Source organism: Notolepis coatsorum (genome assembly GCF_963971535.1).
Source record: "Notolepis coatsorum genome assembly, chromosome: 4".
In the NCBI taxonomy this organism is placed as follows: Eukaryota; Metazoa; Chordata; class Actinopteri; order Aulopiformes; family Paralepididae; genus Notolepis; species Notolepis coatsorum.
In genome coordinates, this window is record NC_140168.1 from 9,590,453 (window position 1) to 9,609,188 (window position 18,736).

An 18,736-nucleotide genomic window follows, 5' to 3' on the forward strand; every position below is an offset into this window, starting at 1 on the left:
TTACGATAGCAATGCTTTTGGGCAACTTTACAGCCTGAATAAGCGCCACAACCTGCTTGTGGTGAAGGATCGGTGAGCCGTCCGATTTCTTAAAGCCTCTTGCCTTCCAAATGGCCGCGAATAGGTGGCATACGCCATGCGCATACGCAGAGTCTGTAAAGATGTTAACCGTGCGATCTTTAGCTATTATGCATGCTTCTGTTAGTGCTATTAGTTCTGCAAGCTGGGCCGAACATGGTTGCATGCATTGTCCGGCCTTTCTTGTTAGTGTTTCTCCGTTAGGTTTGCACTGTACGACGGCGTATCCTGACCTTAAATTTTCCCCCTCCCGATAGCAGGACCCATCCACAAAAAGTGAGAGTTCTGCTATCGCGAGCGGGTCGACTCCCAAATCAGGACGGAGTTTCACGAAAGCCTGTACCTCCACCTCGCACTCATGCGGTTGACCCTCGCTCGGGAGTGGTACCAGATCCGCCGGGTTACTGCCGTGACATGTTTTTATCGTAACGTCCGAGTACTGCAGGAGCCTCATGTAAGCCTGTTGCCGTTGGCTGGTCAGAACAAATTTGCCTCTTTCAATCAAGTTTGCCAATTTGTGATGTGTCCAAATGCAAATGTCATATCCCATTGTCACGGCCGTTGCCTTCTCATACATCAAATGTGCTGCGGCCAGGGCCTGATAACAAGGTGGCAGACCCTGCTCTACCGGCGAAAGAGCTCTAGAGTAATATGCTATCGGTTGTTTTTTCCCACTCACCCCCTGTGTTTGAGTCAGGACAGCTGTCGCATGCTGCGCTCTATGTGAGACGAATAGGTGGAAACACTTCTCATAATCCGGCAGCGCCAGGGCAGGGGCCTGTAACAACAGACGCTTAATGTTTATGAACGCGTCCTCCCCCTCCTCGGTCCATGTCAAGGGAGCGCGAAGCTTGTCTGTACCCGCCTCTTTTATCATCATCCTCAACGGCGCTGTCGCTATCGTATAGTCCTCCACCCACTCAGAGCTGTACCCAGTCATCCCTAAAAACGTCATCATCTGTCGGACCGTCAATGGCCTAGGTGCCTTGGATACAGCTTCGTGTTGCGTGGTTGAGATGTTTTTTATGCCCTTTTGAATGACGCGAGACAAGTACTCAACTTTTGGCTGGCAGTACTGCAGTTTTTAACGGGATGCCTTGTGGCCTCCCACGGCCAATCCACTCAAAACTTTGATGGAGTCCTCATGGCACTGCTGACGTGTATCCGAGCAGATTAGAATGTCATCTGCATACAGTAAAACCGTGCTGAGTAGTGTGTCGCACACTCCTTGCAAGTCTTCCTTGAGCGCCTTCGAGAAGTAATGCGGCGAGTGCGCGAACCCTTGTGGCAACCGGGTGTAAGAGTATTGTTTCCCCCTGTGGGTAAAAGCAAACAGATACTGAGACTCTTTTTCCAATGGAACACTGAAGAATGCCTGCGTGAGATCAATGACCGTATAGTACTGCGAGCTACTCGGGATGTTTGTCAGGAGGGTGTGTGGATTAGCGACTTCCGCCTCTGGTCCAGACACCACGTCGTTCACCGCCCTCAAATCGTGTACCAGTCTGTACCTAGCCCTGTCCGCCTTTAGCACTGGGTGGATAGGTGTATTACATCTGGATTTGAAAGGGACGAGCACTCCCCCCTTTAACAGTCCCTCAATCTGATGTGATATAGCTTCCTCCGACTCTGGCTTCATTGTATACTGTCTGATAAAGGGTGGTCTACAACCCTTCTTTAACCTGACCTTCACTGGCTGTGCCGACAATATTAGACCCACATCTGTGTCGTGTTTTGACCACAACCGTTCCGGGGTGCGCGCCAACATGTCCTGTTCCAGCAAAGCATCCGCCTCTGGAATAACGCAAGGGTCTCCTGGTAATCTGATTACTTGCGGTTTTGCCAAAACTGAAAAGGAAATCATTATTTTTATGAAACTCCCATCTGCGCTGTTCCAAATTAGCGGAGATTCCGTGGAGACCCACCTTTGAGTCTCGGATTCCTGTATCATTGAACCTAGATGTTCGGATTCGTAACCAGGATTTATTCTCAGAGTGATGTGTGGGGCGGCGTCTCTTAGTCTATGTTGTTCCCGTAGATACTTACCCGTGTTAACCCTCAACGCCGCGCCCTGTCTCCCTACAATTATCGTAGATGAGTTAATCTGCACCTGCTCGGGCTGTCCCTGCAACCATGCCTTGTTCCTAACTAGGTCACTATTCGTCAAATATTGTAGTGTGCAATGTGCCTCCATGTTTGTTTGTCTAGACTGAGGCAGTTGGGTTTTCAGAAATGGCTCCCAGGGGTCACAGACCCTTTGCAGCTCTGCATCTATGTTGCCCAGCCAGAACACAGTGGCCTCTTTCTCCCCCGTCCCTTGTAGCATCATTTGGTACACGTCTTGTTCAATTTGAATCCCCTCAGGCGTACATAGGATTTTACAGCCTAGTTTACACATTGCATCTCGTCCCAAGAGATTGCGCGGGGTGCTGTCCGAAATTAATACAGGTATTGTTATGGTCTTGTTGTTATACGTCATAGAGATTGGATCTGATGTGGGTATTAATTGTGTTTTTCCCGAGAATCCGACCGTCCGAACATACTGTCCAGACTGGGGTAAGTGAGCGGCGTATTTTTGCTTTATGCAGGAAAAACCTGCTCCAGTGTCTGCCATCATCTCTGTTAATTTGCCCTCCACTAGGACCTGCAGAATAGGTTCTTGCTCAGCTCCCTTGGAAACCACAATCATTTGATTTCCCCCCGTCGCATTCTCTGGGCACCCCTAGTGATTACCCCCCTGGTTTCGGGGCCCTCCTGTCTCCCCCTGGTCGTGGGGCCCTAGTGACTCCCCCTGGCGCACGGGTCTTCCATACTCCGAGCCGGGACGGTATGGTTGCCTACATCTCATTTCCCTGTGTCCCTGCATGCCGCAGTTCCAACAGTGGAAACGGGGAAACTGTTGTTCGTTCCCCGGTCCCTGTGTAAACCGTGGGCCTGATTGCCCATTCCCTGCCTGCCGCCTGGACGCCTGGTTCTGTGAACTATAGCCATAGCTTCTCACTACCTGAGGTGCAGGCGGGGGTCCCTGGTCCTGCATGGGTGGAGAGGTAGCAGATGACACCATTACTGCCTGCAACCTCCTTTGGGGCTGCAGTTGTTGCTGAGTTAACTTCCTTGAGTCATTTCTATCCTGATCCCTGACTTTCTGCTCCTGAGCCCTTTGCTTCTCCACACTATGTGTTACATGTGCACAGAACAAAGGATAAGTCATGTCCATTAACCCCACCACGTCTTCCAGTCTATTCTTAACCACCTCTGGAAGCCCTCTCATCACACTTTCTCTAAACATCGCTCTCTGCAACGGGTCAATTTCTGGGTTGTGTCCTAGCTCACCTCTCCACTCCTTCAGTATTTTGTTCACATAGGTGCCAGGCCCTTCCGTCTCCATTATGGGGTTGCCCGCCAGTTTTGCCGGATTAATACGTGATGGATATTGATTCCTGAGTTTGTACCACAACGCCGCTCTATGCGCGTTGAATATGTCTCCATCATGGGCCTGCGTGTCGCATGCCACTCGCATCGATGTATCACCCATGATGTCCCGGCAGGCACCAATTCCTAGCAAGCGCGTCAACAGGGATTTGACGTCACCCACTGCTAGCAGAAAAGATGACGTATTTTCCTCAAACTGCGTGATCCACCTGGAGGCTCCTTCTGAAAGGTCCGGTAGTCTTGCTATTATGCCATCGATGTCTAGAGGTGACCATGGCATGTGAAAGATATCGTTCCCCTTTATTAGCAGGGGAAACTGGCCTGTACTTGTCACACTTCCCAGGAATGTAGGGGCGAAAGTCAGGGTTCCTGTAATGTTTCCTTTCTCCTGTGCTGGTTTCGTGTCGTTCTCATCTTCCTCCTCAGTCAACAGTTTGGTGTGGCCACACGCCCCGTGTTTCCCTGATGTCTGCTGTGCCACATTTTGACGGGCCTCTTCCTCTATCTTCCTCCCGACTCCCTCCCTCTGCCTGCCCAGGTTCTCTACCTCCTCTTCCTCTGCATCATACAACTTCCGACGTACTGTCTCGCCATATGCCGCCAGGACTTTCGGATAGAGATCCTGCGGGGTCAGTTTGGGGGGGGTATCTCGCCTAAGGGAGGTCTCTGATCTAGCGGAGGTTTCTGACCTAGCGGGGGTTTCTGACCTAGCGGGGGTCCCTAATTCCGTCTCCTCATATTCTCCTCTTATTGTCACAGTGCCCACCGGCAATTGCGTGACATAAGGTGGGGATGTTGGTTTCCCTATATCCGTCTCTCTCTGATTTAGCGCTAAAGCTTCCTGCCTGTATGCTCTCCCCTTCTGGGCGTAGAGCTTCATTACCCCCAACTCTTCTGTCCTCTTTTTCAACCTCTTTTTGCTGCTGTCGCCTGGCTTGTGGTTACGAATCATTACATTCATCTCTTCGCATACGTCGAGATCAAAAGTACCTCCGGAAGGCCATTTTGTGTCCCTGGCCTTTGTACGCCTCTGCCAACGGACACCAACCTTGAGAATTAGGTTCTTTATGAGCGGGTTCCGGTCTAACAGTATGTCCTCTGCTGTATGCATCATTGTTTAGTGTGTATGTGTGTTTATTGTGTTGTGTGTGTGTGTGTGTGGTTGTACTTCAGCTACTACTACTCTACAACTACTACTCCAGGACACAGTTAACCTAGATCTACTACTACTCTACAACTACTACTCCAGGACACAGTTAACCTGGATCTACAACTACAACTACCACTCCAGGACACAGTTAACCTGGATCTACTACTCCAGGACACAGTTAACCTGGTTCTACTCTACAACTACTACTCCAGGACACAGTTAACCTAGATCTACAACTACAACGCTACTACAACTCGGTGTGTGTGTGTCTGTGTGTGACTGTGTGTGTGTGTGTGTGTGTGTATGTCGGTGTGTGTGTCTGTGTGTGTGTGTATGTGTGTATGTCGGTGTGTGTGTGTGTTTGTGTGTGATTGTGTGTGTGTGTGTGTGTGACTGTGTGTGTGTGACTGTGTGTGTGTGCGTCACAACCCGCTGTCTACCGGGACACAGGAATGTGTGTGTGTGTGTGTGTCGGTGTGTGTGTGTCTGTGTGTGTGTGTGTGTGTGTGTGTGTCTTTGCTGTGTGTGTGTGTGTGTGACTGTGTGTGTGTGTGTGTGACTGTGTGTGTGTGTGTGTGTGTGTGACTGTGTGTGTGTGCGTACTGTGTGTGTGTGCGTCACAACCCGCTGTCTACCGGGACACAGGAATGTGTGTGTGTGTGTCGGTGTGTGTGTGTCTGTGTGTGTGTGTGTGTGTGTGTCTGTGTGTGTGTGTGTGTGTGACTGTGTGTGTGTGTGTGTGTGTGTGTGTGTGTGTGTGTGTGTGTGTGTGTGTGTCTGTGTGTAGTGACTGTGTGTGTGTGTGTGTGTGTGTGTGTGTGTGTGTGTGTGTGTGTGTCTGTGTGTAGTGACTGTGTGTGTGTGTGTGTGTGACTGTGTGTGTGTGCGTCACAACCCGCTGTCTACCGGGACACAGGAATGTGTGTGTGTGTGTGTGTGTCTGTGTGTGTGTGTGTGTGTGCTGTTTGTGTCTGTGTGTGACTGTGTGTGTGTGTGTGTGTGTGTGTGTGTATTGTATGTGTGACTGTGTGTGTGTGTGTGTGTGTGTGTGTGACTGTGTATGTGTGCGTGTGTGTGACTGTGTGTGTGTGCGTGTGTGTGACTGTGTGTGTGTGTGTGTGTGTGTGTAGGCCCAATAGTGCAAACAAGCTAGAGTCTCGTCTCACGCTGCCCAAATTGTTTTTTTTTTACTCTCTGCTCATATTATCACAGCTAGCCTCTCTGTAGCAACAACTTCACAAGCCAATAAGAAAACGAACAATAGTGTATCCGTAAACGTAATTAGTTTGACACAGAGAATGCCAGCTGTAATAGTGTGTTTTGAATAACAGCAGAGCGGCACCGGTTTTTGTTTTGAAAATTGAGAGTCTTATCTACAGAGGACAGAAGGCACAGTTATAACAAGGAAGTGGGGAATGTGGAGAGTGTCGTAAAGGGATCAGGGAAAGGGATCAGGGAGAAGTTTGAACAGATGGAGAAAATTTTTACCAGAGGTCGAAAACATGCAATTAAAATTGATTAGTGGCGCACTTATAGCCTGTTAAAAGAGGAATCGCCCTAGTGTAAACACCTCACCACTCGTGTTCGTTTTAGCCGTCCATCCAGACCTCGTCACACAGTCAGCTCAACTTTTTCCTCCCTCAGAATCTCTTACGGATATTCTAATCAAAAGCAAAAATGCTCACCTGTGTTTGTTTGTCGACACCGCCAGAATTTCTACGGGAGAGGTCCGGAGCTGGCCGTGTGAGGGGGCCCGGCAGGGCGGTCTACAGGTCAAGGGTCACCAAATGTTGTGGCTGATGGTTGTTTAACACAGCAGGAGACGATATTTCCAATTTTAACAAGTAGGTAATTTATTTAGGAAAAGAAGTTTTAACAGCAAAAGCTATGGCTCAGTAGACGGTCACCACAGTTGAAGGAAAAAACACTCTAACTCTCAATCCCTCTGCTTGTCCCCTAAATCCCCTCTCAGTCCTGCCCCCACATGACAGATATGATGACGTGTCATATCATGTCAGATATGACATGACGTACATTAAGATGACACGTAGATTTAACATCGGAGAGAGATAAAAACATTAAGAACATCGAAGAGAGATAAAGACATTAAGAAGAACATAGATTTAGATAAAAACATTAAGAACATCGAAGAGAGATAAACAAGATATGATGTACACACACGATATGATGTAAAACATTAAGAACATCGAAGAGAGATAAAGATTTAGTGAGATGTGTGTGTGTGTGTGTGTGTTTGTGTGTGTGTGTGTGTGTGTATGTGTGTGTGTGTCTGTGTGTGTGTGCGTCTGTGTACAGACGTGTGTGTATTGTATGTGTGTATTGTGTGTGTGTGTCTGTGTGTGTGTGCGTCTGTGTACAGACGTGTGTGTATTGTATGTGTGTATTGTGACACAGGGAATGTGTGTGTGTGTGTGTGTGTCGGTGTGTATGTCTGTGCGACTGTGTGTGTCTGTGTGTGTGTGTGTGTGTGTCTGTGTGACTGTGTGTGTCTGTGTGTCTGTGTGTGTGTGCTGTGTCTGTGTGTGTGTGCTGTGTATGTGTGTGTCTGTGTGTCTGTGTGTGTGTGCTGTGTCTGTGTGTGTGTGCTGTGTATGTGTGTGTCTGTGTGTCTGTGTGTGTGTGCTGTGTATGTATGAAAGAGAGAAAAGACACAAGATTAGAGCACACGATATGATGTACTGAAATGTCCATCTGCCTATCTTGAGGTTGTTTTAAGAACATCAGCTAGACTGTCGCCCTAGTGTCTTTGAGCCCTGCTAGTTGACCTATATTAAACTAGTCAAGACTAACCCCTTTCCTACCTCCACCCCCATATACACATTTTCCACAACAGTAGTAAAATAATCCCTACTGTATTCATGGTACTATGGTCTATTCCTATTGGACACTGAACACTTCCCTCGACAGCCACAGGTGAATGACCTATCTCAAGCCCCACCCTCTTTTCTTGATCCTCCAATCACAACGGTTGCTTCCCTCCGTCCGACACGAAGCACCGGCAATGTCACTCAGGGTTAGCTACTCTAGTAGCGGTTGACAGGTACCTGCCCTCATGCTTCATCATGTGAGGCTATTCGGACCTGTGTCTTGTGTCCAAATTCATCTAGATTGTGTTTAGATCCAGTGGAGATAACTTCTGAATTCAAATTTGGAGTGCAGCTAGCTCTTTCTAGTGTGTCCCTTAATGTAATCACGTTAAAATAATGTTGTGTTCCAAAAGATGGCCTTTGTGTTTGGTGACAAATAACAAGGGGTGCCTTGTGTATGCTCCCCAAAACTATGTGTTTCTCTCACCAGGATATGTATCTGTGATACTGTTTCCACGTTAAGCAGAATCACATTTTTACATCTACAATAAGATTACTACAGACAAAAGACTTAATAAAGGGTGTCCTATCTCACTGGGCTAAGGCAAATAGGCTACTATGTACATAATGTATATATGTACTCACAAGGTTGTGGTCTCTCACTGTCTCTCGTCCCAACTTTATGACATTAATAATGGTTTAGTGATTGCTTACAATCATTCGGCATGGGGCTACCGAAGGAGCGCGGCGAGAGCACATTGTAATAAAGGATTCTGATTACATAAAAGTTACTACACACAACTGGATTCGTTTTAACTTGATTTTCTAATATATATGCACTGTTGAATAAGACGGTCCTTAGAGATAGAATCTGTAATGCCGTCAAATAGCGACCTCTAGGCAAAAGAACCCTGCTTGGTATTGCACTTGTTTTGTTCTGAGCGGGTTGGAGTTGAGTGGGTACTGGAGAGGGGTTGCTACCGCTGGCCACACCTCAGGCTTTGCCAAGAGAGGTTTGAAAAGAGAAATGAGAGGTCTGGAGAAAATAATTTGCATACACACACTGCCAACAGAGTCCCGATTCTTACCACTGAGATGCCTCTGCGGATCAGGACCTGGGACAGACGCTTGGCCCGGTCCCCGAAGAAAGAGCCCAACTCGCTTATCCACACTAGACACAGCGGGATCCCACAGAGACCATACAGGATGCAGAACACACGGCCGCCGGCCGTCTTTGGAGCTACGTTACCATAGCCTGCAAATCATAAAGAGAGCCTGTTTGTATGTGAAATCAGAATCTACAAATCGCATCCTGCCTGACTGGAACCATTTACAAACATTTTAAACTGGACAATTTCATCTCCAAATAAGCTTTCAATGATACTATCATAGACATTTATACTGACACATGCAACTGATACTAAACTAGCACCTGTATCTGCCTGTGTGCTGTGGCTGTTTTGTTTTGCTCTGTTTGTCTTACCATGTTTTAACTTGTTTTAATCTTGTTCTGTTTTAACTTTGTATTTCTTTTACCCCCTGCCCCTATCCCTCAAAAGGCTGTGCCTTTTGCCAGGTCGCCATTGTAAATAATAATTTGTTCTTAATGACTTACCTGGATAGGGTGGCTACGTGGCGTAGTGGGCAAGGCACTCGCCACGAAATCTGGAGACGCTGGGCTCGCCTGTTCGAGCCCAGCGCTCCACATTTGCTTTCAGTTTAGCTGGTCGTCCGTACTAATACACATTGGCCGTATTAGGGGGTGGGAAACTGATGGGTGGGGATCGGGCGTTGTGGACAGCGACTCCTACAAGTCGGTTGGTGCGCCTGCGCAGTAGAATCAGGAAGTGTCGGGGGCAGCGTGAGCCTCCCACGCGTTACTCCTCGCCACTGAGAGATCGAGCTGCGCAGGTGAAAAGATGCGACTGCTGTTACCTCAAGTACCGGAGGGGACTTGTGCTATGTATGACTTAGTCCACATTGCAGCCGGCTTGTGGGAGGCAAGAAACAGCGTTCGTGACAGGGGAGGGTTGAATTGGATGATACGAAATTGGGATGGGAGAAAAAATAGAAAAATGGGAGAAAAAGTGGATAAAAAAAATATGACTTACTTGGTTAAATAAAGGTTAAATAAAATTTTATAAATGAAATACAAGTGAAAGGAAGAGTGGGAGTGAGGCAGGGAACTGCTGACAGAAGACTAAGGGACTAAGTCTTTCACAGTATAATCATGGAGGCCTGTGCATCCAGAAATGTCCCTATGCGAAGTGCATTTAGAATGTGGAACGGCCGTGCCCAAGTTCGTTACCCCACCCCATTTATGGCTTATAAAACAGCTACAAACCCATAGACGTATTTATTTTTATTTTGCTAGATTAAAACATGCCATACAATTTGTATGAATGGTTGGATCACATAAAATAAGTATAGTATTCACAGTAGTATTGTTTTAGACTGTCTATGTCTATCTATTTTTCTCGTATTTTTATATTCATCTAATTTTATTGCCTTATATTTATGTCTTTCTACTATTACCCTGCCCATACCTGTACCTCCCCTCCCCCCTTCCCCCTGTTTCTATGACGCCCAAATTTCCCCAAGGGGATCAATTAAGTATTCGGTCCACGGAGGACGCCATATCCCATGTGCTGCACACAGCAGCATCACACCTGGACAAAAGGCAGGGGAACTATGTGAGAATGCTGTTCATCGACTACAGCTCAGCATTCAATACCATAGTCCCCTCCAAACTCGTAGCCAAGCTCAGGGACCTGGGCTTGAACTATGACCTCTGCCAGTGGGTCTTGGACTTCCTGACAGGAAGACCCCAGGTGGTGAGAGCAGGCAACTGCACCTCCTCATCCATCACTCTCAACACAGGGGCCCCCCAGGGCTGTGTTCTGAGCCCCCTCCTCTACTCGCTGTACACACATGACTGTGTGGCACAGCGGAAAAACACAATTATCAAGTTTGCTGACGAATACAGTTGTGGTGGGCCTGATCTCTGCAAACGATGAGAGGGCCTACCTGGAAGAGGTAGAGGACCTGGCGCGATGGTGTCGGGAGAACAGCCTCTCCCTGAACATCAGCAAAACGAAAGAGATGATTGTGGACTTTAGGAGGTCAGGGGCCAGGGACTAAAGCCCCCTCAGCATCGACGGGGCACCGGTCGAGAGAGTGAGCAGTTTTAAGTACCTCAGAGTCCACATATCCGAGGACTTGACATGGACCACACACATTGACAGTGTAGTGAAGAAGGCACGGAAACGCCTCTACTTCCTTAGGCGCCTAGGAAAGTTCAAAGTGAGTCAGAAGATCCTCAAGAACTTCTACTTGTGCACAATAGAGAGCATCCTGACTGGTAACATCACCTCCTGGTTTGGGAATAGCACTGCACAAGACCGTAACAGACTACAGAGAGTGGCCCGTTCAGCCGAGCGCACAATTGGAGGTGGGCTTCCCACTCTCCAGGACGTTTATAACAACCGTTGCAGGGCCAAGGCTAAGAGAATAATCAAAGAATCTAGTCACCCCAAACAACTACATCTTTGAACTGCTGCGGTCAGGCAAGCGTTACCGGCAGCGTGGCTACATGAGTAGAGCTCCGGACTCATGATCGGAAGATAACCGGTTTGAGCCCCGGTCAAGGCTGCTGTGGGAAAGTGGTGTTGTTGTCCAGCAGGGGGCAAACTTGAAACTTGTCTTCAATCAATATCTTATCTTGGATGAAAGAAAGTAAATTAAACTAGACAATCTCTGTAGAAATTGTGAAGTGTGGTTCGTTGACTTTGTGGTCAACATGAAAATGTGTGAATGGGTAGGTGGTGTGGGTGGTGATGGCAGTGGAGCAGGAGGGGTGGTGGTAGTGACGGTGGTGACTGTGAACCTTGGGCTATTATCCTATTATTAAACTACAGAAAAGAGCTATTAGAATAATAAACAAAGCTAGTTACCTTGATTCGACAAATCCATTATTCATAAAGTCCTGCACATTCAAATGTGTAGATATGGTGTACATAAAAACCTTGGAAATAATTTTTTGTGCTAAGAGTAAAAGTCTACCAGTTTGTCTCTTTCAACCAAGAGAAGGAAATTATCATTTAAGAGGGTTATGTATTCTTAAAACATGTAAAAAGGTGGGCGCCCTCGTGGCGCATACCATAGTGCCTCGCGCACCTACGCGGCCAACCCGGGTTCGATCCCAGCTCCGGTCGTTATTTGTCGCATGTCCTCCCCACCTCTCCTCCTGTTCGCCCTCTCCTCTGTCGGTCCTGCCTGACCAATAAAGCTGTAAAAATGCTAATTTAAAAAATAATAATAATAATAATAATAAACATATAAAAGGGTAAGAACTAATGTAAAAGCTAGATGTGTTTCAATTTTAGGAGTTAAATTATGGAATAGCCTTAGTGACAGGTTGAAGTTGTGTACTTCTCAGGGGAGATTTAAAAAAGGATAAAATAATTCAGGAGTACAGTTTTGAGTAAAAACATCAAACATTTGTTTTTTCTTTCAAAAAATTATATCTTGCAGCATATTTTAAGTTTTTCTTTCTTATATTAAAATATATTTAGTTTTTAAAAATTTGTAAGGGATAGGCAAAAATAAGCATGTGCTTCAGCCTATTCCTTTTTTTCGGTCGTTGATTTTGGATTTTGTGTGTGAGCTTGCCTTGAATATGTACATTTGTGATTTTTTTTCTTTTTTCTTTTCCTTTTGTAAGTCCACACGGGTGTGTTTGATTTGTCTGTAAACAAGGCCGAAAAATAAACATCATTCATTCATTCATTCATTCAAGTGGCCTTGATGTCAGAGATCAGATTGGGAATTTGGCCAGGAATGCCTTGGAACGCCCTGCTCTTTGCGCCCTGGACAACCAAGTTCAGTCGGGACCTCGGTTTAACGTTTCAAACGAAGGAAGGCACTCCCGTACAGTGTCCCCATCACTGTAACAGGGGCATTGTTACTGCCATGTCCAGAGGACACACAGTGCTCCCTGCTGGAGGAGTGGGAAGAGTCGCGGGCCTACATGTGGCATAATTGTGATGTGCATATAACTCAAATCAAATCAAATCTGTACATATCCCTTACATACTCTTACTAGTTAGGCTGCTGGCCAGTATGACTACTACCATAGTGTCTTTATACCTGTATCACTGTACATATTAATATTACAACTCTGTACATCCATCTGACTAATCACCTGTTACACACGTTAATGTTCTATTTTCAAAGAATATGTCAGTCTCTAACCTATAGTAGTGACAATAGTAGCAGCAAAGATGACAGAGTTGCCCCAGTGCCAGTTGTTGATATGCTTCTCCCCTGTGATGGTCACACCTTGTCCAGCAGCCTCTGACACCACCTAGAGATGGAGTATGGCATATCATACAGTACAAACGTCAATATTCAACATTATCCTGACCATGCAATGAGACCGCATGAAGGTTACCAGGGTGTTAAAAGTAACATGTGTCAAAAAGCCATTATTGAGGAAAACTGAAATGTATAGGGGCATAAATACGTTCATTTTGACATGTATTTGTAGTTGTAAGATCAATCCAACTCACATTGTCAATGTGATGAATCACAAGAAGGTACTCTTTAACTATGAATGAAAACATTGTTCCTCTGAATCATACATTCCAACAATAAACATGTTCCCCCTTACCCACAGTAGAATGCTATCTATCCATCCAGATCGTTTTGTTGTGACTTGCCTAGTTTTCAATATAGCTGCTGTAGATATATCTGCCATCACCCATCACACAATGGAAGTGAATGGCACCCAGTTTGTGTCACTCCAAGTGCTAAAAAGCGTGAGTAGGCCTTGTTGTGAGCTATTTGATGTAGGAACTGTTTTCTGCTAAAGAATGGGGGTGTACTTCTGTAGAAAATAGTTCCAAAATTAAACCGTAAACACCATGGCCTGTAGATGATCTTGAGTCTGGGGGGGGGGGGCTGTTTTAGTGCTACAATATGCTACTGGGGTGATGGCAGATGTGTCTCTATATGAAAAATATCTCCAAAATTCAACAAATCACAACGAAACTATCTGGGTGGATTCTCCGGATTCCATACAATAGTTTACGAGTTGTGACGTTTCACTGACCCTTCACCTTTTGTGGCACAAACAAACTTTATTATGAACAGGAGTATCATGAGACATCATGTTGCCACGCTGGGATTGCTAAAAATCGCTCAAACCACCTGGATCAAGAAAGAAAGGTTGAATAGTGTGGTTGAAGCTGCTGGCTTGCATGTTTAGTCCTGACCCACCCACCCCCTCCTAATGTACAGTCCCCTCCCCATCATATACTCTGTCAGGATCTATGAACAGTACTGTATAATTGCATATCGTATATGTCACAAATGTAAAAGTACTAAATACCTGTATGTCATGTATGTCCCTATGCCATAAATGTCATGTATGTTGTGTATGTCATAAATGTCACTATGAATTGAAAATGGGGGACCCTGATGTAAACAAGACAAACGTCTTTCTCTGGTCTGCATCCCCTTAACAATTGTGTGTATTGATTGATTGATACGTTTATTAACAGATTGCAGAATGGGTACAGTACAGTACAGCTCAATACATACAATTGTTAAGGGGATGCAGAACAGAGAAAGACTTTCGTCTTGTTTACATCAGGGTCCCCCATTTTCAATTCATCATATATTGAGCCGTACTGTATTGTTCTTGTACCCATTCTGCAATCTGTTAAATAAAGTTTTCATTCATTCACGTTACGACCTAACTGGCGCACACCCGAAAGGCGAAAGCTATGACCTCGTATTTGGTCACATGATAATTGTCCGACTTTACGAGTTGACGAGGACCTGCCGAATCAGTGCACGGTTACTCACGCGCACCGTGAGACGTGAAACAAACACCACACCCTCCGCAAATATTTGCGGTTGCATTGTGCGTGGCACGGGGCGGGGTAGGTACAGTAGGGAGTGGGCCGCCCTCAGGTAAAGCACATTTGAATAACTAGTGATATGCCTCTCAACTCTTACTTTTGTATACTACAATACAATTTTTTCCCCTGTTTTGGAGTCTTCATTTGTTAAGAATATATGTCTTATGCTTCAGCCTGTACCTTTTCAGTCACTGCCAAATCATAGACCGTTGAATGATTACATTATTGTGTTGTGTGTAATGACTCATTATGACTGAATAAAACTACTACTACTACACAACTACAACAACATACAACGTACAAATACAGGGACTTGTGCTCATTTGATTACTGCAAGCCCTACGACCTGCTTTACATAAAGTTTGAGTTATCTTTCTTTAGCCCATAACCAGTTAAACGTGTTCCTATATTGTCCTGGACTCCTGACAAGCACACAGGGTCTAAACTAGCCTATATACTTGCTGATTCTTTCCAGAACTTAACTTGTTGTTACCACGTAGCTCGCCTCTGTTGTTAACCAAGTTATTGTGATGTGAATGGGCCGAAGTGATGACGTCACGAGCAGGGACTCAAGTGGCTCATTATTGAACACAGGTGCTTGCGGATTGTGTGCGGGATGAGACGCTGAGACTGTGTGATAAGCGAGTGGGACTCAGAGATCGAGGTTGGAGCACGCACGCACGCAGTAACCAGACTCTGTTAGGGCCCGGGGGGTGGGGTCGATCGTGGAGAGTTATCCGCCGGCGATGAAGACAAGCTAGATAGCCGTCCATAGTTCCCGGTAGCAAGAGGAGGGGAGGCTTACCCTCCTGGAGATAGGTAGGGACGGGACATAGAGGGTCTGCGTTACATCGCTCCCAAAAGACTTTATACTTGGCTCGTCCTCGCGGACACCGAGTACGTTACCAGGTGACAAACCCAACTGTATCCTGGAGGACCACCGTGTGCCGGAACATTCGTCCGGAGAGTGGACAGGGTCCAACGCTTCGACCCTCGGAGGGGGTCGCGCCGTGCGGCGAGTTAAGTCCACTGTTACCCACATTTGCACTTAGTATAGGATTTTGTATTACAGTCTATTTTTATAACTGTGTAGGCCTACTGTATATATATATTGTATATGGGATATTGTGTAATTTCTATTTACCTTATCTGTATGATACCGTGCCCTTAATTAACCTGCATATTCGACTAGTCCTTTTATATGCCCTATTTATTATATAGCCCAGGCTGGTATATGTTGTATAGATATTGTGTGACCCATTGAAGGGGAACAGGGGAACCAAGAGGGAGGGGTAATTCGGACCTGGGGGAGTCTGCTATAATTAGTGTGTTCAATTGATCCATTATCTACCAGTGCCTATTTGGGAGTGTGATTAGCGGGCCGTGTGTGTGATTAGACATCTCCTTTGTATAACGTGCCGTGCCTCTTAAAGAGGATGTTTTGACGTGGGTTACTGTAATACGACGTATGCATGTTTATAATTGCGTGCCTCATATAAGAGGGTGACTTGAGTTACGGTTGCAGACGACCTTTTACGGGGCCCGATTAGTCCCCCCAATTAGAGACCCCTAGTACCTGTATGAATTATTTAGGTGTTGTAATAAAGTGTCTTATTAGACGTGAGGCCGTGCCAAGCGAGAGAGGTGGCGTAGGGTACAGCGAGAGTGTGGGCTGATAGCGGTAGGCGATGCCCTAGATATTTCACATGGACCAGAGCTGGTCTGATAAAGAGTGTGTGACTATTGTTGTGTATGTACCGTACCTCGTTCAAACTAAGGGTTGTTGCCCATATATAAAGTGTGCTGTGAGATGTGCTCCACCTAGAGGTGAAGGGTTTACCTATAGATGTGATAGTGCTGTAGTGCTGTAATGTATAGAGTGATTAACTTAGAGGTGATATAAATTTACCTGGGGGACGTCTGTCTATACCTGCTGCATTCTTTGGTTCTGTTAAACCCTGCATGTCACAGAAGGGAAAGGTGTATCGGCTTCATGGCTCATAGGTTTTAATTAATAGCTCAGATCATTGTTTAGCATAGGACTTAAATAAAATAAAGTTGGTATTCCTTGTAAACCCGGTTGTGAAGTTGGTTATTTTCGGCATCTGGATAAATAGCAGTTTCCCTGCTAAATAGCAGTTTCTCCTGCTACTGGTATAACTCACGTATTTATTACAGTACTTAACCCTAGAGTCACCCTTGTCACAGTTCTGGTCAAAAAGCCAATTTTTTACGTGTGTTTGTGGATAGCGTTGGCTAGATTGTATGTATATGCCAAAAAAGTTGCTCAGTATCACATCTCGGACTCACATTACAATAATCCATGTTTGTTTTTGAAAAACAATCACTATTAAGCGCGTGAACAACAAGTGTCACACCTTTCACCCTAGTCGCAGAACTGGACAAGTTAGGGTTAGGGGGTTATGGTTAGAGTAACCCTAACCCTAACCCTAACCCTAATTTAAGAAATGGTTCAAATCCTCATGTATGGTGACTGAGGACTGAAGTTAATAATGATATTCATGAAAGAAAATTGGAACAATACATGAAAAAGTTTTTACTGAGATCACATGTTTCGGTCACTATAGGGAGACAGGTAGTGGTTTTTTGAAGGTTGACTCGAGGGTTAAGTACATTTAAAGAAACTGTTTGACTTTTACTCAAGTGTGTTTTTATACTCTGACTTTTACGTGAGTACGATTTTGAGACGGTACCCATACTTTCACTTAAGTATAATTTCTGGGTACTTTTCACACCCCTGTGAATTACATGAACGTTCCTGTACCTCTTGATGAGGACGGATTGTCCATTCCATGGTATGTCTATCTGTTGTATTCTGTAGTAGTAGTTATAATACTCATGTGAAGGGGTGGGTACCTTTTTATAACAAGTAACACTTGAATTGGTACTTTTTTGGATTTACAATGGATTTGACTAACTACTAATTAGTAACAAAATATATAAAAGTCATAATACAAAAGATTGTGTATCTTGTAGTTTAACTTGTATCCAACTTCAATGTGTAAAGTCTCACCCAGCACTGGGAGGGATTGATTGATTGATTGATTGATTGATTGATTGATTGATTGATTGATTGATTGAAAACTTTATTAACAGATTGCAGAATGGGTACAATACAGTACAGCTCAATACACACAATTGTTAAGGAGATGCAGACCAGAGAAAGACTTTCGTCTTGTTTACATCAGGGTCCCCCATTTTCAATTAATCAGGACATATGACATACATGACATACAGATAGACAGTACTATACTATCTATACATTTATGACATACCAGATTTGCAAATATAGTACTGTTTGTGATACAAAAATAGTCCAGAAAAGAGAGTATATACTGTACATTTGACGTAAAAACTGTACATTGGAGGAGGTTGGGTAGGTGGGGTGGGGTTGGGGGGGGGGGTTATCCTGTGTAGGAGGGGCGGTGATTGAAATCTGCACGAAACCGAAAGTATAAAGATGCTGAATACTCTGACTTGAAACAAGGACAAGTACATAGAACACATGAGGTAAGTTCCATTATATTGTGTCGTTCATGTAGTAGGTTAAAGCTTTTACAGTAACCTTTAAATGGCTTTATTTAAAATGTATTTTAAATAGCCCTAAATCCAAAATGATAGCCTACTGTAATCCGAGGCGACGACGTGTCTTATGAGAAAATACTGTTTGTAAATCGAACATAACGTTTTAATGTAGAACGAACTTCTTGGAAGAAAAACAATGTTCTTGCAACAGAGAAATGCAGCCTTTCCAGTTCATGTTGGAAAGAGTCTGATCATATGAGCTAAAAACTGAAGTATGTTATTTTGTTGCAAGACATTGTCGGCTGTCCTAGAATACTTCCTTCCTATTATGTCATAATGTGTGTCGATTTTATAATAACCGTATCCGCACATTACGACTTTTAATCTGTAGAACGAGCTTCTTAGAAGAAAACCAATGTTCTGGCAACAGGGAATTGCAGCCTTAGTTGCGTCAGAGATGATTTGTGAATTATGGTCAATAAATCTTTATTGCGCCTCAGAGATACAACGCTCAACGTGATGTGATGCAAAAGCTGCTTTTATGGAAATGTTCCCTCCCTGCCTGGACATATTTTACATATTATATGTATTATGGTACTGTACTGTACGTGATGACGCTTTTATCCATTCCATTTCCATGGCATGTCATAGTATCTGTTGCATGAAGGGGGTGGGTATAGCCATGTATACGTTTCAACACGCTACTACTACCATAGAGGCTATAGAGTTGTGAATCGCGCGGAGCGGCAATTTCGTTTCCTTTTTTGCGTTCACAA

The 18,736-nt window shown here is 45.0% G+C and overlaps 1 protein-coding gene across 1 annotated transcript in view; it reads right to left on the reverse strand.

Annotated features, from left to right (window-relative positions):
* The window catches only part of LOC311227654 (potassium channel subfamily K member 5-like), a gene marked incomplete at both ends in the record, with an annotated part of 28,821 nt that extends 13,451 nt beyond the window's left edge, over positions 1 to 15,370 (reverse strand). The window contains 4 exons of the mRNA XM_084313375.1: positions 8,577 to 8,743; positions 12,742 to 12,853; positions 15,220 to 15,223; positions 15,321 to 15,370. Coding sequence (XP_084169501.1) covers positions 8,577 to 8,743; positions 12,742 to 12,853; positions 15,220 to 15,223; positions 15,321 to 15,370 — 333 coding nt within the window. The remainder of the gene's footprint in view (positions 1 to 8,576; positions 8,744 to 12,741; positions 12,854 to 15,219; positions 15,224 to 15,320) is intronic.
* Positions 15,371 to 18,736: the final 3,366 nt, after the last annotated feature.